Consider the following 21,324-nt stretch of genomic DNA (forward strand, 5'->3'; position numbering starts at 1 on the left):
CCAGATAGTCAAGGAGCACTCGCTCAGGCTGAGGGGAAAGAACCATATAGAGAAGCAGAGCTCCCCCCAACAGTAAAGGGGAAGGCTGGACCCCACCTCCTCCACTTGAGCCCCACTGCCAACCCTGTGGCCTCTTTGCTCTCCCTCCCTCCTCTCCCCATCTGTCACTGTCCCTCTGCCTCCAGCCATTCATCTCTGAAAGACTCCTTAAAAACCTAGGTCAGCTCCTCCTTTCCTGACAGGTTAGGGACAGGGCTGTTACCCTGAGAGGCGGCAAAGCCTTCTGCAGCTGTTCAGAATGCAGCAGCTGCTGCACCAGCAAGCTATGTGGGCACATGGTGACTCCATGATGCCTTCGTTGAGGGGCTTGCAGTCCAGCTGCCCCAGTCTGGCTGGAACCTTCCTGGGGCAGTTTGGGGATTTTGTTCCCCACTCTGTTCCAGGCACTGTGGCCATGTGTTTGGCTGGCCCCTGGAGTCTGGGTGGGAGAAGGAGGAGCTACGGTGCCATACCCCCCTCCACCCCCGTGACAGATGCACTCCGCTGTGGCTCTGTAGCCTGAGAGGTCTTCTTGCTTTCCAGGTTCTGAGTTGGGAGATGGAAATGAAAGCAGTATTTCTCAAAGCCGGGTCGTCTAGCAAGAGAGCTGGCCATGGAGCTGAGCCATGGAGACCTCTCCATGCAGCCATCCTTTCTATGTCCCCATGTGCCCACCTCCCTCCTTCTCTTTACTGAAACTGAAACCAATGTGTTCACAGTCACCATTTTCACCTTGTGCCACTTTCTTGTGGGGGTCTAGCTTGAGCATCTATGGGCAACAACAGTGACCAGTCCAGTCCCAGAAAGCTCAGGTCAAGCAGCCCAGAAGCCCAAGGGGACCCAGGAGCCCTGGTGGACCCAGTGGCCTAGGGTTCCATTGCCAAGGGCACCTGTCAGGCCTCACTCCACCCTGAGTGGAATGGAGCCGTGCATTCAGTAAACTGACTTTATTCTCCCAGCTTCATTTGTGCTTATTTCCCTCTCTTTGGACAGAGGCTGAGGGTCCCCAACTCAAAGGAGAGGGAAGCACATCTCAGAGCCCCATCATACCTCCATTCCTCCTCACCCCCCACCACCACCAGGGAGAAACAGCCTGGGCCCCTGTGGGCTGGATCAGGCTGGCTGCAGCCCCTGTAGGTACCCACTGAGGACGCATTTAGTGTATGAACTCTACACGTCTCTCCTAATTGCATCTTAGGGCCCAAAGACCACACAGGACTGGGTAAAAGAAGTCAAAGAGGGTTAGTGAGAAATGTGTGTGTGTGTGTGAGAGACAGAGAGAGAGGAAAGAGAAACAGAGAAAGACAAAGATAGGCCAAAACTAATAACATGTGGAAGGAAAAAACTATGATGCATGCCAACATGTGGAGTGCAAGAAGGCACGAAAGACTACATATTATGTGATTCTCTTTATATGGGATTTCAAGAAAAGGCCAAAGAAGAGAGAGAAAGCAGATCAGTGGTTGCTGGGAGCTGGGAAAGGAGCAAACAGACCCCAGGGATTGTTTGGGGTGATGGAGGTGTGGCAAAGCCAGTTTGTGGGAATATTTACACAGCTGGGTAAGTTTGCCAGAGCTCACTGAACTGCACGTTTTCCATGGGTGAACTTGATGGTATAACTGTAACACATGCCCCTATGAATTTCCTAAAACATGGAGAGACAGAAAAAGGGCCAGAGGGAGGAAGAAGAGAGAGAGGGAAGGGCAATGAAGAAAAAGAGGCCCTCCTCCTCCTTCCTTTAGAACTCTCCTCAAACCAGGAGCAGCCCTGGCTCCCAGCTCCACCCTTTTCCTGGGGTCTCAAAGGGTGGCCCTGAGAATTATGGTGACAGTAGAGTTTTAGAAAGGCTGAAATTGTCCTAAAATCTTCCCACTCTTCTGATAGGTTCCAGTTATGGTGACAAAACTGTCAGAAATAAGTAAGTTCAACCAAGCAGCCTAAACCCAAGCTCAAAGATAAGCGCCATTCAAGCTGAAAGTAAGTATCTCTGTGATCTAATAAAATTCCTAAGACCTTAAGTTCCTCCACGCACAAGGAGGGCCTCAAGCTGCATGAGAACTGAACTTTAGGGCTGACAGATTTGTTCAGGAGCTACTACTACAGAGCATGGGAGCAAGGACCATGCTCGTCTCCAAGTGAGCTTCACAGAGAGCTGAATGGAATTTGAGGTGGCTGTATAAAGATCCCGACAGCTCAAACCCACAGTAAGATGTGACAGTGTTTGAGGCATTCACCTGTGAAACAATCACAAGTTTATATCAGAAAACCATTAGATTTTAGAAAACTGTACTCTTATTGCAGGAAATAATTTCAAAGGCTGGGCACAGTGGCTCACCCTTATGATCCCAGCACTTTGAGAGGCCAAGGTGGGAGGATTGCTTGAGGCCAAGAATTGGAGACCAGCCTGAACAACATAGTGAGATCCTAAATCCACAAAGAAAATTAAAGATTAGCTAGGTGTGGTGGCATGTGCCTGTACTCCCAGCTACTTGGGAAGCTGAGGCAGGAGAATTGTGGGAGCCCATAATTGGAGTGAGCTATGATCGTGCCACTGCCCTCCAGCCTGAGCAACAGAGGAAGACCTGTCTTTCTGAGACAGAAAAAGAAGGAAGGGAGGGAAAGAAAGAAAAGAAAAGAAAGAAACTATTATTTCAGGGGAAAGAAAGAGGAACAGAAGGGAAAGCAGAAAGGAGAAGGGAAGAGGGAAGGGGAGGGACAGGAAGAGACAAAGAAAAGAAACTATGATTTTAGGGATTTCCACCCAACCAGGAATGCCTCCTATGAGGTCCAGGATGGGAAAGACACAGGAGAGCTGGTGACTACTTAAGCCACCAAGTCAGCATCCCATAGTCCAGGGGTCTGCCTGCAGTGTGGGGCTTTTGGTGGCTTAAGGTTCTAAAAAGCAGTGATGAAAAGGGGCAGATAGCTTCACCGTCTCTAACTGGGTCGTTGTTGCCAGAATCCATTAGAGGCTGAGTGAGCCACAGTGGTGGGACACTATCTTTCTTGAAGAGCTGGCATCATGACCCTCAAACATTCATCAACCATTGGCCAGCTACATGCTGGGTTGTGAGGACAAGCGATGAAGGCATAACATCCATCCCCTTGGTAGTCAGTCTCCTTTGGATGACAGGACAGTCAAAGCATATGAGCCCATGAGTTCCGTTTATAGACTCCTTCCTATAAGCAGGGCCAGGGATTAAGCATTTTATATTTCTCTCTCAACCTTACAATCAGCCCACGAGGCAGGTATTATTAACCTCATATTGTATAGGAGGAAAGTGACACGCCCATGTCACAGCAGATGTAAGTGGGTCTGTCAGCCAGGGCCATGCTCCTGATCTCTGTACTCTGCTGCTAGAGACAGAAGGAAACATCCGTAACCACCTCCAAAGTCAGGGAACTGTGCAGTTACCAGGGCAGAGGGGTGCAGCAAGAGTCTGGTGGTGCCCAGGCAAGCAGAGAGGTGGGGGTGGGGCGCGTACAGATGTGAGGTGTGATGGGAGCAGCTGGCTAGAATGGGGTCATTGGACAGGGGAGCCTTGGGGGCCTCTAGGCCAGGTCGGCAAGCTCAGAATCCACATGTGGGGAACAGGGAGCTACCAAAAGCCACCAGCCCAGGCTGGTGAGGAGAATGGGAGGAGAGAGCACCCTATTGCTACAGGGCCTGCGGATGAGTCAGCTCCTGTCAGGAGGTGAGCATGAGCTTTAAAATAGCCACAATGACATAAATGTCTAATATGCAACTGACCCCACATCCCTGTCCCAGCCCAGGCGAGCCAGGTACCCCCTCCACGGCCCAGGGAAGGGAGCCATGGAAGGACACGTCATTGGCCTCGCCAATGGAAGTACACGCCAGAATGGCTAAGAGGCCATTCTTAGCCTGGTTTGATTCTCAAATCCTGACTGCAGGACCCTAGGGGCACTCTCCAGTCCTTGCTGCCCACCCTGCAATAATTTTTACAGTGCAGGGAGGGTGGAGGAGGATTGGCATGGCAAGTTCTTCACCTCTTTGTGCCTCAGTTTCCTCATCTGTGAAGTGGAATCGTGCCTACCCCATGGTGTGCTGGGAGGGTGAACACAGGGTAAGCACCTAGAACAGGATCTGCACGTAAATACTCAATAAATACTGTTCCTCATTATCACGGAGGACACACCTCAGAACTAAGAGAACTAAGAGGTTCCTGGAAATAAAGGAGAAAAGGCCAATTGGACTGGAAAACTTAATTGATCAGAGTTTCCCTGAAATGGCTAAAATTGAAGTTCTGCCATCAGAAGCCATAAGAAGACAGTTAAGGTTTTGCACTCCTCAGCATGTGGCCTTGAACCTCGGTGCCAGCAACAAGGCCATCTCAAGCAGGAAAGGCCTGCTCACTGCCCCCTCGCCTTCCCCCAGTGCTGGCATCTGGCCAGCAGCTCTAGATGAGCAAGGATCGGAGTCTGCCTCGCAAATGGCGCTGGTTCCGTGGGAGTGGGAGTGAGACTGAAATCTTTTCCTGGGGCCTCTTGGCAGCCCCCGTCTCTCAGATAACAATAAAAAAAAAAAAATCAAGCCAGGCCTGAACATCTGGGCACTTTCATCTCACACGGGCCCCTCACAGCCCCTCCTCATTTCCTTGCTGTCCCTTCCCCTTCCTCCCTGAGCTGCCTGCCTGCCTTCCTCAGGGTCCTCCCTCAAGATGCAGTTCTTTACTCCAGCTCTGCTGCTCCAGGCTACTTGGCGGGACCCAGGCAGCTCTGTTCCAGGAGTGCCATATGGTGTGGCTGGTGGCTCCTCACCCCTGCGGCCTCACAGTCCTGCCCAGTAGGCCAGGCCGACTCTGCCAGGACACCTGGAAGGAGGCCATCTCTGGCGTGACAAGAAGTCTGGAGGACCGCCCCATTCTCCCTTTCATTCATGGACTCAGTGAGCCTCACCGAGCATCCAGGTGGCCAGAGCAGGGTGGTTTAGCGCTGCAAGTGAATGTCGGGCCCAGGGCCCAGCATACAGCGTCCTTTGCCGGGGCCTACCAGGTTATGCCGCAGGGCACCTGCCACCCAGCAAAGAGCCTGGTGCGGGGAGGAAGTGCTTGGTGTTTATTGAAATGAAGTGAGCAGAAAGGAGACTGCCCAGCTCAGGCCCAGCCAGTGGTGTTCTGGTGCACTGGCCTGGCACCTTCCTCTGCCCCTTCAGAGAGCCATGGGAGTGGAGCCCCCAAGGTGGAGGCTTAGAACAAGGTCTGTAGGAAGCCCCAGGTGCTGGAGGGCCCCCAGGTACCTGAGAAAAACAGAGAGATGCGTGGACAGCAGACACTCCTCAGCCACTGCCCCTGCCCCTAGGTAGCACTGGGACCTCATTCCCTCAGCTGCTTCTCTCCCTCACAAGCTGGTGACCCTGCCTTCACCTCTTAGCCTCTCTTCTCTCCCAAGGCAAGGGTCAACCAGGGTGGGAGGATTGGGGGTCTGTCCCCCAGAGTGGCTCCCAGAAGCCTGGTCATATGATCCTGGGGCTATAGCCAATGGCAGGGCACTTAACTCACAAAGGGAACTGTTATGGCCCCAGGTTTGGAGAGTGAATCACTTCAGGGAGAAGTGGATTAATCATTAAGGACTGCCCAGAGGATCAGGGCTGCCTGCCCTGAGTGACCCGGCCCCTCCATAGGCCCCATCGCTGCTGGGGCTGCACAGAGAAGGGAACTAGGGGGAGTCCTCCAGGCCTGGCCACAGCCCTGGCCCTTCCTCCTTCCCCAGGGCTCCCCACCTCCGGACCCTGCAGCCCAGGCAGAAAGTCTGGAGTGTTTCCCAACCCCCACTGCCTCTCTTGCAGCGGCAGCGAATCCAACCCCGAGCACATGCGTCCGCCATCCCTCCAGACAGACCCTGAGTTCACGATTGCTTGTGTTTTCATAAAGAAACACTGGAAAGAGACACAGGAAATGGACAGGGCTGGGGGGACAGGCTGGATGGGACTGGGCAGGAGCCGGACTGCTCAGCAACTACCTTTGACAGCACAGGTTTTGAACCATGTGGTTGCATTGCCTATATTCAGAAAAGTAAAAAGTTATTTTAAAAATCATGAACAGGGCAACACACACTGCTCCAGGCCTGACCTAAACTACTGTCTTCCATGCCTGAATTATTATAGGAGCTTCCTGCTTTCACTCCGGGCTTCCCACCCATAGTCAATTTCCCATATCCCAGCCAGAATGATCTTGTTAGAAGGTTGGTCAGATCAGCCATTCCCACTGACTTCCTACTGTAATAAAATAATGTCCACACTCTGCCACTGCCTTTGAAGGTCTTGAGGCCTTGGCCATCTGACTCTGTGGACCCCCTCACCCCATCTGCCCCATTCATCTCCCTCCCACAAGCCTATCCTCTCTGTCAGTCCCCTCAGGCCCAGATACTTGCATTGTTCACTCCCTCTGGTGAGACCCTCCCCAGCTGCACAGTCCAAACCTCCCCTGGGCTTGCCCAACTGGCCTCAGTGAATCACTCTTCACGGCATCTTCAGCTTAAATATTTGCTGAATGAATGAGAGATCTGAGGTCCTGCCATCCACTCCCCTGCCTCAGGGTAGTAAGCTGCCCAAGGACAGGGGTAAACTGTTTAGCAGCCAGAAGGCAGGTGTGATGCCTCCTTGGGCGGACAGTGATGTGGAGCCTCCCCCAATGCTGGCCCAGGCACATCCAATGCTCCCCCGGAGATTTGGCCCAGAAATAATAGTACCAGCTAGCACTTTTACAGCCCAAGGCGCAGTTCTAAGTGCTCCACAAAGACAACCTCCCTAAACCTCAAATATCCTTACAACCACCCTGGGAGGTAGGTCCTGCTCTCCCCACCCACCAGGTTGCTTGAGGTCACACGGCTGTTGGGTAGCAGGTGCCTGGCTTCTGAGCTCTCACCCATACTCAGCTCAGAGAAAGAGACAGGCAGGCCCAGGAGGTTGAGTGCCCAGAGGAGAGATGACAGTGAGAGTCCCCAAGGAGCCCAAAGACAGACAAAAACACGGGCTGTGGAGGAGCACGTGACGGAAGCTCCATCAACAACATTTAGACGGGAGGAATGTGAGGAGCCAGGCCCACAAGAGACGAGCTTATCTCTCAAGCCTCTTAAAGGTGTTTTATTTGTTTGCTTTTCTTTTTTCCTTCTTTTTTTAAAATAATAAGGGCACATTAAAAAAGAAAATCAAGAACTACAAAAAAGGGACCATGTCTTGGAGTCCATGTTCACATTGTCCCACGCTGTGGCACGAGGACTGGCCGAACACTGTGTCCTGGCTGGGCCTGAGACCCCTAGGAAGGGCTCTGGGTCGGCGTCAGCTCCCGCACACCCAGCACCAGGCCACTCTGGGGGCTCAGGTGCTGCTCTTTAGGCCTCACTTGAGGGCCAGCACCTGGAGCCACTCCTGCTCCTACCCAGGTCTCTGGCAACCCTCTCCCCTCTCCTCAAACCAGAGCCAGGAGCTGGAGACCTTAGGGAACTTATTTTGGTCCCCACAGGGGACTCTTTCAGGGACAGAGCCCTCCCCTGACCGGCAGGAGATGACACCCCAGCCCAGCCCCACCTTGGGAGGTTGGGGTATCTCTCCTCAGTCCTGTCTCCAGCCCAGCAGACACCACACTGGTGCCTGGTTCTCAGGCCCGGTGGCCAACCCAGCAGGCACAGGAATGACAGATGCTCAGCCCCCTCAGCTGACCCTCACCAAAAGCAAGAGGGCTTCCCACAGCCCAGGGCCCTGGCTCAGAAGGAAGTGCTGGATGAGAAGGGGGCAGAGGACCAGGTGAGGGGCGCAGAGCTGAGGCTGCCAGGTGGGAAGAGAGAGGGGACAGAGAGCTGCCCAAGGGCACAGGAAGATTCCTCAGGCTCTGCAAACAAGAAGGGGTCTTGGGGCATGGGTCAACAGGCCTGGGCTGGGGGGCCTGGGGAGAAAGAGGCACAAAGAGGCTCCCTCATCCCCTCCCATCTTGCCTGTGGTTACAGTAGGGGCACAGGCCCAGGTGACAAGACCTCAGGCCCCCAGAGAAGGAAACTCCACACTGCACTCAGCCGGGTCTCAGCCCACCCCTCACGGGAGGGTGGGACCCCACTAGCCCAGGCCTGTCCAGCCCCGCCTCCCACCAGCGATTCTCAAGGCACCCGTCTATAGGCCAACTGGACGGGCAGCTGGTGGGGGCCTGACCAACCAGGGCCCCAGCTCCCCAGCTCCTCCTACCCTGGCCCTGCCCACGCCCTTCACTCTAGTCTTGCTGCTCATTCATTTCCATGTCAGACACCAGGATGTTCTTTTCCGTGGCCTCGCCTGGGCCAGAGCTGCTGCGGCTGTAGCGGGCACCCTCGAAGGCCCCCTGCTCCATGCTCTGGCGCCGCCGGTAGAGGATGAGGGCCGCGGTGAGCAGGGCCAGAAGCAGCAGCACTGCCATCAGCACCACTATCAGGGCCGCAGGGTTCTCTGGGAGCGCGGCTGCAGCGAGGCAGGCAGTAGGCGTTAGCCCCTGCCCTGCCCATCGGCCAGCCCCCTGGCCTCCTGGTTACCTGCCCTCTTTGGGGAAAGAAAGGCAGGGGCGAGGGCTCCTCTCAGCACTGCCTTCCACTCACCTGATGGGGAAGAGCCGCTCTGCTCGCCTGTGGACGCCAGGGAGAGGGCCGGTTAATAATGTAATAGCAACATAGAACAGTAACAACTTAGCAAGCACATAGAACGCACTGCCTCAGTGTCTGTCAGACGCTTCACTAACTCATTTCCTCTTCACTGTAACTCCATGATGCAGCTACTATTATTATTCCCATTTTACATATGACGAAACTGAGGCCATGGAGCGTAAATAACTTGCCCAAGGTGAAGAGTTGATGAGTGATGTGGCCAGAACTTAAATCCTTAACCACTGCAGAGGTCTACGGATCTCCGGCATTCCTGACTTATCCCAGCTGCCGGGTCTGGTCTATTGGTGTCTTCCCATCCACCTTGACCCCTGTCCCCACCCCAGGACCGGCTGCATGGGGTGGATGGAGGCTCACCACGAGGGAGCTTGCAGACCACGCCCATGGTGATGTTGGTGCAGGCGCCAGGGCGCCAAAGGCCGCTGCTGCTCTGGATCCAGTAGCAGCTATTGTGGCTCAGCATGCTGGGGCCCAGGCCAGGGGGCCCCCAGTTGGAGTAGTTCACAGCTGTGTTGTCATGCCAGACCAGGGTGCCTCCTAGCAGAGAGAGTGCACTGAGGGGTGTAAGGGCAAGGCTAAGGGGGCGGGGCAGGTGGAGGAGAGCCCCCCTGTTCTAGCACCAATCCTGCCCCCACCTTCTTCCCTTGCAGGGCAGGGCTCAGGCACAGAGAGTACTGTGCCCTCCACAGTTGAGGCCTGACACTCCTCACCCACACAGGGTACTCACCTTTGGGGTTGAAGTTCATGCCCAGCCAGGCGCCCCGACTCTGGCCCTCATAGTTCTGTAGGTGCTCCCAGACAAACACGTTCTCCATCTCATCCAGGATGGACAGCACAGCCCCGCCCACTGGACACAAGAGAGGCCCGTCAGCCATCCTCCCCCACCCCCCAGCCTCCCAAGCCCTTCTCCCTGGCAGCCTGAGTACCGGATAGTTCGGAGTATATGCACAGGTGTGCACCTATGCATGTACGCAGGGGACTTGTGTAAGTGCTGGCTGTGGGTAGGGTGCAGCGTGGGGACTGCATTCATGGGTCTCTGAGTGTCCAGTACAGGCGGGGGCCACCTGTGGGCTGCGGGCTGTCACCCACCTCTCTGGCAGCGCTGCAGCGCCTCCTTGTGGCCCATCAGCAGCTCCATGTGGAAGGAATAGCAATGCTCCCGGAAGGGAATCCACGCAGAGTCCGCCAGGGTCTGGGGACAGCTGCCATGGTAGCTGATTTTTCGGGAAGGTGGGGGGCCTGTGGGGGTACAAGACTGAGGGAATGAACCAGCGTCCTCCCTGGGACCACTTATACCTTGCCGCCCCTGGGCTGCAGCGGGTGGGCACTCACCACCGTGAACCCCACACACGGCCCCTTGCAGTTTGGTGTCACAACTGGTGGTGCGCCAGGTCCCATCCACATCCACGTAGGCACAGCCCCCCGCCTGCTGGGGCTCCCCATCCTGCCAGTTCACGTAGCTCAGCGGCTCCTCTGAGACCCAGGAGTACTGCCGGGTGCCCTGGGCACAAGGAGCCATGGGTAGGAGGAAGGGGAATAGTGAGGGAGAGGCAGAGAAGGCGGGATGGGAAGGGAAGGGCAGGGTGCCAGGTAGGAGAGGGCCCCCACCTCCTCACTGGTCAGCCCGATCCAGAGTGGTATGCGCAGCCCACGGGCAGCCTGGGTCAGGAAGGCCTGGGTGTAGGGCCCGGGCACCCGGGCTAGGGTGGCGTTGCGGCTCTCGCACAGCAGGAGGGCGTCGTGCCAGCGCAGTGGCTTCTGCAGCAGCCGGAAGGTACTGTTGAGGTAGGAGAGCTCGGAGCCCGGGGCCGGGAGCGACGCTGCTGGGGATGGGCTCAGGGAGGTGTCTACAGGGAAGGGGGCAGGGCTCAGGCTGGGCTCTGCCTCCTTCACCCCACTCCCAGGCACAAGCCAGGGCAACGCTGGACATGGGGTAAAGACCAGGCTCCACTGGTTGTGCAGATCACTCACAATTCACAACTGTTATTATTAATGATGCCCATTTGCTATCGCAGAGGTTGCGGCTAGGGCCTTGACCCATGGAACCCAGGGCAGAGGGAACCCATACCTGGAGCCACGGGTGCCTCAACCATGGAAACTTAGTCCCTGACACCACACATGCCAGCAGTTTAGTGTCTGGCCTTCCCTATCAGCCCTCAGTACCCCCAAACCTTCCTCCTGAGGCCCCTGGGCACTCACTGCCTGTCTTATGGACACCTCTCTGCCCATCTGCTTCCCAAGTAGATAAACACTCTGGGGATGACCAAGAGCCCCATGAGGCCAGGGACCACATTTCACCCCTCCTGGCATACCAGCATCTGCCCCATGCCGGGCCTGGCTGGGGATGCCAGGCTCACTGGTATGGTGACACATACCCGTGCTCTTCTGGCAGATGAAGCCGTGTGTCTCCTCTGTGCAGCTCCGATCATCCCAGCGGCCAGTGAAGTGGGCTGAGGGGCTGTGCAGGACCACCGCACAGCTGGTCTGGGGGGAGTGAGCTGCTCAGGGGAGCCCTGGCAGCTGTCCCCCTGTGCCACTGCCCCCAAAAGGCTGCAACATGAGCAAAAAGGCTGGCAGAGGGGAGATCCCAGGGCGAAGGCAGCTCCAAAGGCCAGAGGGTGGAGAAGGGGTTAGGGGTATCCTCACCGGCTTGTTGCCGCTGGGAGCAGGGCTAGGGCCAGAGGGCTCCCCAGGTGCCCAGTTGGTATATAGCAGAGGCTCCTGCTCTACCCACTGGAAGTCCCTCTGGGCAGCGTGGAGGCCAATCCAAAGGTCAAAGGTCACATTGGGCAGGCTGGCGGTGATGAATGCTACAGAGCCCAGGAGGGAGTCATGAATGACAGGGTTGCCCTACTGGCTCTGCTCTAGCCACTTGAGGAAACTATGTCAGAGGATACTGGGGCCTCCCTGGCACTGGGCCCTACCTTGCTCTAAGGGGTTTGCAATGGTGACAAGCTGGGCTTCTTGCTGTTCACAGGAGAACTGAGCCTCCGACCACTTCACCCGGTCCTGGGGGTCCTGGCCCTGGATTTGGAAACACTGTGGGGCAGAGGGAGAGGTGTGATGTGCAGCTCTACCTCCCTGACCCCCACACCCAGAAACCCTGCTGTGCACCCCTCGGCAGTGGGTCTGGCAGGCCTTGGGGGCTGGTGGAATAATAGCTGAGAACCAGGTCTCCGTGGGCAAGCCGCCCACGTGCTCCCCACCTGGCACAGTGGATTCGCACACACCTGCTCACACTCTGGACAGTTTCTTAACAGGAGGATCTCTTTGGGCCACCAAAGGCCCTACTACTATGACAAGAGCACAGCAGCCGAGCACTGGGAAGACCTGAAGTCTCTTCGCTTGCTGTACATCATCTCTAGGATGCTTTTCTCCTTGTTGTTAAATAGTCTTTGTTAGGCTTCTAGCTCTGAAATTTTACATTTTTCTTTGTCTACCTTCATTACCTCTATGAAGTTAAAAACCCTGTGTGAGAAATCTCCTTAAAAAATTCACAGTTTCCAGTAATTTTCTGCTCAGAAGCAGTACAAGGAATAAAAGGTGTCAGGAAGCTTTGGTGTCATAAAGACAGGGATTGAGGGTCAGGGAAGGGACTCGGGGGGTCAGGTTCCAGTTCTGTCTTAACCTTTCTGGCTTCTACTTACTTTTCTGTAAAGTGGAAATAAAAAACCTGTCTTTTGGGGTCATGCTAAGGATTAAAGGTAACAGTGCCTGACACAGAGCAGGCACTTAACCAGCGAGAGCTCTTACTAGTAATGAGTGTTCCAGCACCAGCTTTACCAATGCAGATGGCAGATTTGGGGAAGAAAATTGTAAATCCAGAAATAACATGAGAGATTTTTGGAGTTTGTCACAAAGTTCATGATTTTATTTCACAAACCTAGTTCAGAGCCATGATGAGGACCCACTTAAATAGGCTGTAGAATCAATCATAAAATTAGAAGCAGCAAGATCACACCAGTATCAGCCTGAAGTATCCTAACGGCTAAAGGGAGATGGTGTCTAGTTCAGTCCAGCGAGCACCTGGAGTGCCCCTGCTACTTGCAAGTGTATTAAAGGGTCTGGCCAGTGCCCATGTCCCTGCCCTCCAGGAGCTTAAAACTAGTGAGAAAAGCAGACCTGTAAACACTTCACCTATATCCAAATGCTACAGGGACACAAAGGAGGGTACAGAACCAGGGAAGCAAGATGTGGGGGCCAGGCAGTGATGGAGCAAAGATCCCAGCACACTTCAAGAGCTTTCCACAAGGCAGGAGAGTACCTGGTCTCACGACAATGTTGCTGATGCATTAAGAAAATGACCAATAATGTACTATATAAAATAGATCCTGTTTAATAATTCGGTGAAAGAAGCCATGATAATTAGTTTTTAGAAAAACTGGATGACATGAGAGAATGCCCCAAATATGATATTGACAAAGAAAAGCTGGATATGAAATTATGTTTCTCAGTATGATCTCAATTACCTGGAAAAGCCAGGAAGGAAAGTAACAGACATCAATAGTGGCAATCTCTGAAGACTGTTGTTTTCTGTTTGTTTGTTTGTTTGGTTTTAGAGATGGAGTTTCATTCTGTTGCCCATGTCATTCTATGGCATGATCATAGCTCACTGCAACCTCAAACTCCTGGGCTCAAGTGATCCTCCCACCTCACCCCGCCAAATAGCTGGGATTACAAGCACAAGACACTGTCGCTGGCTGGAGTTTGTTTTCCAAGTTATTTTAATAATACACAAGCCTTAATTGTCTTTAAGAGATAAATTATTCCTTTCAATATTCTGACGCAGGTAGGAGGTCCATGACACCTACTACCAGCTGCATTCCTGTGTGTGACAAGGATTTATGGATTATATTATTGATTGTAAATTAATCTAATCCTTACAATAGGGCTAAGAGGTCTTGCAAAGAAGCTACGGCTTGAAGTTAACACAGATGATGTTAGCACACAAGGAAATGATGACCTTCTCTTCACTAGGTAAAAACAATGAAGGTCTAATCTGGTCATATTAATGTCAGCCCATGGATGCAAAAGTAATCACTCTGGGAGAGACACACTATGGAAGAAGCATTTTGAAAACATGTTTAGAAACATATCCACTCTGATTCATTTTATTGCCCTGAGCTTTCCTATCCTACCCATAACACTTGGGGAAAGAGGTTTCTAAATGCTGTTTTAAAAAAATATTCCAAAGTTTTTTTTTCCCCATTAAAAAAATCTGAAAGTTTGAAATTCTACTTTATTTATTTCTGCTTTATTGATACACAATATTTTACATATTCATGGAGTACATGTGAGTATTTGTCACATGCCTGGAATGTATGAGTCAGGGTATCTGGGGTATCCATCATCTTGAGTATCATTTCTACATGTTGGAAACAATTCCAGTCCTCTCTTCTAGCTACTTTGAAATATACAGTACATTGTTGCTAACTATAGTCACCCTACTCTGCTAAAAATATGGACCACTTCACGAATTTATGTGTTATCCTCGCACAGAGCCCATGCTAATCTTCTGTGTACCATTCCAATTTTAGTCTATATGCTGCCTAAGTGAGTGCCAAAGCCGTTTTTTAACCCTCTTGATTAGGTCTTCTGATTTGTTTATGAGGCAGATGAAAAGACAGAAATTTACTAGCCAATTTTCAAATAATAACCTTTGTTAAATTGGTATCCTTACTGAAAAATGAGAATGATTTGGAAAATCCAGCTAATGATGGATGAACTTTTTTTATTTTATTTTTATTTTTTGGCCAGGGCTGGGTTTGAACCCTCCACCTCCGGCATATGGGGCCAGTGCCCTACTCCTTTGAGCCTCAGGAACCACCCTGGATGAACTTTTTTTACTTCAATCTCTTTTTCTTTGTGAGGCATCTTCTTTTTTCTTTTTTATATATTTTTTATTTTGTTAGTTATTTTGTTGAAATAGAGTCGCACTCCATTGCCCAGGCTAGAGTACCATGGTGTCAGCCTAGCTCACAGCAACCTCAAACTCCTGAGCTCAAGTGATCCTCCTACCTCAGCCTACCAAGTAGCTGTGACTACAGGTGCATGCTTAGTTTTTTATTTTTTACTTTTTGTAAAGATAGGGTCGATAATGCCCAGGCTAGTCTCAAACTTCTGGGCTTAAGCAATCTTCCTATGTTTATTTTACCATATATTATATCAGTCATATTAGTATGGAAGTAAATATATACATTTTATTTATATATGCATAGATAAATAAAATATACGCACGCATAATGGGTATGTGTACTCAATATTTTGTTTTTTGTTTTACTAATAGGAATTCATTATTAAAATGTTCGGCAACCACTGATCTAGAAAACTCACCGATGTATTTGGACAGCCCCTCTTCTGTGGATCAGAAAGTGCTACATTAAGTCATGTTCCTAGGAGTCTGGCCCTGGCAGTGAGGCCAAGTAAGAGAGAGGATGGTGGATATAGGCAAGTGGCCATGACTTTGCTGTTGCTAAATAGCCAAGACTCCTGAGGCTCAGTCTTCCTATCCTCTCTCCTGACTCCCTTGGATGCCCCCTCCCCACCTCTTACCTTGTTGAGGAACTGGTTCCAGCCAGAGGGGCAGCCCCCCAGGGCTTTAGGTGGCAGGTCTGGGGGCTGGGTCTCTCCGGTGCTGTTGCTCCGCTTGCAGATGTAGGGCAAGGCTGTCAGGCACTTCTGATCCCCCCAGTCCTCTGTGGAAAGTAGAGGGGAGGGTGGTTACCCCCAGGGAAGGGCAAGGCAGGGCATGGCTTGGCCTTGTGCCCTGAGAGGCTCAGGGCCTGTGTCCCAGCTCTGTGGCTTCTGAGCCATGAACACAGGCCCACCACTCCTGGGCCTGTCTAGACGGTCTTGGGTTGTGGGAACAAAAAGAGTAAGAAGGGACTGATGACACTGCCCAGGCTCACCTTACTGTTCCCAATATCAACCCTCTCCACATCTGACTGCACCCTCTGCCTTGCCCTCACCTCGGCTGGCCGTCATGTACACGCACTTCCTGTCCTTGCCAATAGGCCGAGGTTTGCCTGGTGCCCAGGAGATGAAGTTTATAACAGAACCATCTGTCCACCTGCAACGGGACACAGCAGGGGGGATTCCAGCACTGACCCAGGGCTGGGCCTGCCTCATAGGCAATAGTGAAGGCTGCAGGAAAGGGGGCAGGCAAGGGCCAAGTTTAGGGGCTTAGTGGTCACAGGTTGAGGAGTTAGGGTTCTGAGTTCAGTGCAGCCAGGAACCCAAGAACCTCTAGATAAGGCCCTAGCTGGGACAGGCACACATTTCTCTAACTAGAAAAGCAGCCTGAGAACTCAGTGCAGAAGGCCTAAGAGCAGAGACGTGTTCAGATTCTCAGATTCTGGGTGCTCCTTGCCCTTCCTCCCTCCAGCACCCTGATGTGTGCTAGGTAGGTGCTGACTACAAAGTGGCCCCTCTGGACCATCATATGTTCTGCTCATGTCATCCTGAATGACCCCAGACAAACGAGCAGCTGCTCCTACTTAGAGACTAATTAATGTGCTGGATGCCGTGCTAAGGACTTCACATGTTATTTCTGACTCTCACAACAATCCTACAAGCTCAGAATTCCCGTTTTCAGATGAGAAAGCCAAGGCTCAGAAAGGTTAAGTCACTGCTCAAGGCCACACAGCCAGCAAGGGTCAGAGCTGGATTCACTCGCTGGTCTGCGTTCTGTGTGTACATGGCCAGCTCCTCCAACACCTGCTGCTTCCAGGGTTCCTACCTGAAGCGCCCGTCCATCTCGGAGGTATGCAGGCCGATCCACCAGTGCTGCTCTTGGCCCCGCGAGAACTGCAGAAGCCCGGAGAGCAGGTGTGGGTTGGCAGCCTCCCTGCCCCCATCCCGGGCCTGCCCTCTCCCTGCCTGCAGCCCTTTGCTCCCTAAAGACCCCACCTTCTGCAGGTTGTGCCCTAAGAAGTCCAGCTCGGTCTGGCTGTGCACAGACGTCAGCTCGGCCTGGAACCAGGTGCAGATGCGCTGCGCCTGCGCCCACGTGGAGTGGTGCTCGAAGAACTTGTACTCCGCGTCCTGAAAGCGCAGCCACTCCTGCCCACCTGCAGGGGCAGCGCGGGGCGTTGCAGCACCGGTCAGGCAGCTGCACGCCAGGCCCAGGCGGAGGCAAGCCCGGTATGCCCACGGCACAGCCTGGTGTATGACAGGCGGGCCTGAGAGCACGGCAGACCCCACACAGGCCCTGGGCTTGCCATTCCTTCCACACGGAGGCAAACAGGGCTGCCGGGCCGGGCCCCATCCAAACCAACTTAGCCCCCTTTCTCTCGGCTGGAACCCTACACTCTTTCATTTCGTTCGGGCCCTCACGGCCCTGCCCCAGGAGGATGATGCCTCCTCCCCTGTCCAGGCCGTGGGGTGGGCTGGGGGCCTCACCTTGAGGGCTATCATCAGGCTCCCACACCTCGGCACCTACAGAGACAAGGACAAGCACGCTGCAGGGGAAAGGAGACTCTCCTTGGATCCCCAGTCCCACCGCCTTCGCTCCCGTGAGTCCCCCAGCGCCACCCCACCCAACCTCTGGGAATCTTGCAGATCCAGTCCAGCTGCGTCTCGCATTGCATGGCCACCCACTGCAGGGAGGCCAGGTCCAGCACTGCACAGCTCCGGATATCGTCGTCGTCATGCCGGCTCCGGTCAAAATTGTGGTAGGAGAACTGGAGGCGGGAGGAGAGATAAGAAATGTGAGGCACAAAGCGCATTCCAGCTCCATGCCCAGAACATGTGGTCAAGAGGTTTCGCCTGAGCTACGAACCCCCAATCTGGGCAGGGCATCCCCTCTCCCACCAGCTTTCCTTTCCCTGCCCGCTCTGAGCAGAGGGCGTGCCTCCGCTAACCCCCACCCACCAATACCCCAACCCCCAACCCGGACAGCCCCGGACCCATCTCCATCTCCGTCTCCGGGGCTTCCTCCTCCAGGCCTCCTCACCCCTAGGCCATCACTCCAGCGCCAACTCTGACCCCCTCCAGGATCCCGACGGTTCAAGCCAATCCAGAACCAGTGCTGCTCGTGGATCTCAGGCTCTGATTCACTTCAGCACAACCCGGGGAAGGGCACAGAAGAGAGGGGAAGTGAAAGGGCAAGGGTCCAGAGGTAGCCCCTGCCCCTTGTAGCTGAGGCCTGCGGCCTCTCCATCTGGGCTTCACCCTGACCCTCCAATACAACGTTGGGGTCACCTTTGGAGAGCTTGGGAGAGCTAGACTAAGTGTCCTGTTCAGGGGGCCCAGAGTGGACCCTTGACTTCCTTCACTTGGCTTCCTCTTGGGTGGAGGATGCCCTGTCCAGTGAGGTTCTTTAGGAAGTTCATGGGGATGTAGCAGAGACCTTAAATAAACCTGGATTTAAGTCCTGGTTCACCTGTTGGCCAGCTCTGTGACCTTGGGGAACCAAACCTCTCCATCAACCCACCAGGGTCAATGGTAACAATACTGGTAGGGCTACAAGGACTAAGTGAGGATTCTATGTTTAGCACAGTACCTGGTACACACTGAGAAGTGATGAACATGTGTTATTGTAATTACTAGTCAAGTAAGGTAACTTGATGTTTGCTGGGAGGGGACACCGTGGGATTAAGCTCTCAGGAAGCCTGGATCCATCTGGTTTTCCCCAGTGCTAAGGGATTATAGGTCCTGTACACCGTAGGATTCTTGGAGCCCACAGGACTCTCCTGGAGGGATCTGCATGGGCAACCAGTAGCAACTTTTCTCTTCTTATCCCTCAGGAAAAACTGTTTAATGAAGAGTGTGGATTATTATGGAATGGTGTAAGGTGGGAAATGCTCAACTAGGATCAGCTCATGGAAGAGGTGGCAATGGAGAAGGAGTGGAGATTGACTTATATAACAGTCTGTGAGTCTGAGAAGGGTACTGCTGGCTCCATGAAGTTGGTGAGCAACATAGTCTGTCATGAGTGAGTGGGTCTCATCAGTGTGTTCTCCCAAGATACCAGGGAACCATAGGTACTTGTGGGGGGACAGGACGGATCTAGCACAGGTCTTTCCAAGTCTCACAGGGGTCACTTTTGCTATGCCCACTCCCCACCCAGCAAAATCAAGAATCCGCCAGCCACACCTGCTCCCACACACATGCAGGCGCCCCCACCCCTACCCTGGCTTAGTCAGTACCCAAAGATCTTGTTGAGCATGTCGGCCACAAAGTGCTCCTCCTCATAGCTGGCCAGGCTTAGCAACTTGGCCCCCACCTCCTGGCAGGCCCCCTGGGCCTGGATCCAGCTCTTCTTGTCCTGCAGCCGGTCAGAGCTGAACACCTGCAGGAGCAGAGTCCAGCTGTCCAAGCTGTCCCTACTGGCTCATCCCCTAGGAGGCAGAGTCCAGCTGTCCAATCTATCCCCACTGGCTCATCCCTCATGGGGCACCAGACTTCTTCTTGATGGCATAGGAGTTGGGGCTGGGGCCTCACAGGACAGGGTCTCAAGCTAAGGGAAATCCTGTTCCTCCAAAAGTGAGCCCCAGGGGAGGGAAACTGACAGTCAGCTCCTGGAGAATGCCCCTGTGCCCTATTCCCTGACTAGCGGACAGGTTGAGGCTCTAATCCCAGCAGAGCCATGGTTCACTATGGGCAAGTCCCTTCCCCTTCCTAAACTTTAGTTTCTGCATGTAATAAAAGACCTTGAACTATGTCAGTGGCTCCCAAACCTGGCAGAGTTCAAAAATACAGATTACCAGGCCTTAAAAATCCAGATCTCCATCGTGGCAGCCTAGAAGATTTGACTTTTAGCAAGTTCTACAAGCGATCCTAAAGGACAGCGAGACAGGCCGCAACACTGGGAACCTCTAAAATCAATGATCCATGGTTCCTTTAATTCCTCGAATGTTTACTGAGTACCTACTATACACCAGGCCTCCCATTCCACTGATGAGTTTCACCAGAAATAATCTGTTATCTGCTGTGTGGTGGATGATGGGCAGTGCCACTGGGACCCCCAGGTGAGCGGCTTCTTTGCTCTTATCCACCCCTGCCCTCCTCCAGGCCAATAGACTGCCCTACCTTATAGCAGTGCCGCAGTTTGGGGTCCGAGGCCCAGCCCTGGGGACAGGATCCAGTGAGGCTGGGCGTGGGGTCTGGCCCAGGTAGCTCTGGCGTCACTGGTGTGCCCAGGCTTTGCCGGCAGATGTAGCGAGCCCGGAAAGACGTGCAGTTCTTCACCTCCCACAGCCCCATGGCACTACCTGTGGCCAGAGCCACACAGCCCCCACGGCTATACCCTGAAGGGGGGAGAAGGGAGACCCACACACTGAGAAGGATCTGATCCTCCCTTACCACCACGGCCCTTGCCCTGGGAACCAACTTGGCCATCTCTGCAGAGACATGCTCCCTGCGGTTGGGGCCCAGGTGTAAGAAGGAACTGGGGGCAGAGTCCTAGCTCTGTGTTCACCTCCTGGGAGATTTCAGAAAACTTGCTTAATCTCTCTGAACCTGACCCATTATCTACCACATTAGGGTACTGAAAGGGTTAAAAGATAATGAATCTGAAATTGTAATGACAACAATAGCAAGCGCTTGTTTTGCTCACTATTCTGAACACTTCACATATATTAACCCTTTACACACATTAGCACTTTCCTCAACCTTGGGAGGAACACACCATTGTTCCTATTTGACAGATAAGGAAACCGAGGCTCAGAGGATGCAGAGTTCTGAGCAGAGACAGGATCTGAACCAGGCAGTCTGGCTCCAGAGCTTTTGCTCCTAACCCCTGTACCACACTGTACAAATGACTCATTTACTGGGATGGTGTGGGGCTGGGTGCTGGCAAGGTAGGTCCACCTTGGCCATCCAGCCTCACCAGGGTGAGTCGGAGAAGGGACTGAGTGTGGTGAAGAGGGGCTCACCAGGCTGGTCCCGGTTCCAGTGGGTGTACGTGACCTCGTCCCCACTGAGCCAGCGGAAGGACCCGGTGCCATTGAGGTCCTGCAGGGCCGTCCAGAAGTGCTCACCCTCCCAGCTGTAGATGAGGCTGCTGACAAAGGCCTGCTCAAACCTTTAGGAGACAGGCTGGTCAAGGCAGGGAGGTCAACAAGCCCCCATTCCCTGAGCCCTGGCCAGACATCCTGCCCTGGAAGCTTGGGTGCTGCCCTTGCCCAGGACCCCTGGGGCCCTGCAGCTGCCTCATGGAGCCACCTAGCTGAGAAGAAAGTAGAGAGTCAGAGACGAGAGTCAAGTGCTGTCTTTCTCAGGCATCCAGCCCACACCTCTGCTGGCCCTGGGCCCCGTCCAGGCCCTGTCCCACACTGGGGTCATGTAACAAGTGAAGAGTCATTCTTGTGATAAGATGTTTAAAAGGACCTGGAGGCCACCCAGGCTTAAAGGACTCTAGGTCCTTCTGGGCATGATGGCACGATGCTACGCCATCTTGTGAAAGGGCTACATTAGGCCTAGGCACAGGAAAGGGCTGGTGAGGTCATCCACCTCCTCCTGTACCTGTTGGTGATAGTGACCAGCTGAGAGCCATGGTCGGTGCACAGGCGCCGGGCCTCACTGTAGGTCACTTGGTCCTCCCCAAGCCAGTAGCAGGATGGGCTGTGCCATGTCCAACCCTGGCTCAAAAAAGAGGGCAGAAGAGGGGTGTGGGGGAGCAGATGACCCTCCACCCTCACCCAC

The 21,324-nt window shown here is 53.6% G+C and overlaps 2 protein-coding genes and 1 non-coding gene across 3 annotated transcripts in view; 1 reads left to right on the top strand and 2 right to left on the bottom strand.

The window, feature by feature from the left end:
- The window catches only part of MARCH10 (membrane associated ring-CH-type finger 10), a 79,503-nt gene extending 78,865 nt beyond the window's left edge, over positions 1 to 638 (top strand). The window contains exon 10 of the mRNA XM_003786214.1: positions 583 to 638. Coding sequence (XP_003786262.1) covers positions 583 to 638 — 56 coding nt within the window. The remainder of the gene's footprint in view (positions 1 to 582) is intronic.
- Positions 639 to 7,117: 6,479 nt separating this feature from the next.
- The window catches only part of MRC2 (mannose receptor C type 2), a 57,118-nt gene continuing 42,911 nt past the window's right edge, over positions 7,118 to 21,324 (bottom strand). The window contains exons 10-30 of the mRNA XM_023511201.1: positions 21,145 to 21,260; positions 20,556 to 20,704; positions 19,711 to 19,928; positions 18,828 to 18,970; positions 17,633 to 17,735; positions 17,222 to 17,360; positions 17,080 to 17,115; positions 16,588 to 16,748; positions 16,418 to 16,485; positions 15,648 to 15,748; positions 15,232 to 15,374; positions 11,604 to 11,718; positions 11,326 to 11,489; positions 11,055 to 11,163; positions 10,288 to 10,526; positions 10,012 to 10,180; positions 9,769 to 9,918; positions 9,407 to 9,526; positions 9,037 to 9,216; positions 8,617 to 8,643; positions 7,118 to 8,482 (exon numbers count right to left, since the gene is read on the bottom strand). Coding sequence (XP_023366969.1) covers positions 8,259 to 8,482; positions 8,617 to 8,643; positions 9,037 to 9,216; positions 9,407 to 9,526; positions 9,769 to 9,918; positions 10,012 to 10,180; positions 10,288 to 10,526; positions 11,055 to 11,163; positions 11,326 to 11,489; positions 11,604 to 11,718; positions 15,232 to 15,374; positions 15,648 to 15,748; positions 16,418 to 16,485; positions 16,588 to 16,748; positions 17,080 to 17,115; positions 17,222 to 17,360; positions 17,633 to 17,735; positions 18,828 to 18,970; positions 19,711 to 19,928; positions 20,556 to 20,704; positions 21,145 to 21,260 — 2,874 coding nt within the window. The 3' untranslated portion in view covers positions 7,118 to 8,258. The remainder of the gene's footprint in view (positions 8,483 to 8,616; positions 8,644 to 9,036; positions 9,217 to 9,406; positions 9,527 to 9,768; positions 9,919 to 10,011; positions 10,181 to 10,287; positions 10,527 to 11,054; positions 11,164 to 11,325; positions 11,490 to 11,603; positions 11,719 to 15,231; positions 15,375 to 15,647; positions 15,749 to 16,417; positions 16,486 to 16,587; positions 16,749 to 17,079; positions 17,116 to 17,221; positions 17,361 to 17,632; positions 17,736 to 18,827; positions 18,971 to 19,710; positions 19,929 to 20,555; positions 20,705 to 21,144; positions 21,261 to 21,324) is intronic.
- LOC111724091 lies at positions 14,134 to 14,240 on the bottom strand. The gene has a single exon (XR_002772458.1). It is a non-coding gene; the product is annotated as a U6 spliceosomal RNA (small nuclear RNA).

Source organism: Otolemur garnettii, unplaced genomic scaffold (assembly GCF_000181295.1).
Source record: "Otolemur garnettii isolate 467f Iridium unplaced genomic scaffold, OtoGar3 scaffold00018, whole genome shotgun sequence".
Lineage (NCBI taxonomy): Eukaryota > Metazoa > Chordata > Mammalia > Primates > Galagidae > Otolemur > Otolemur garnettii.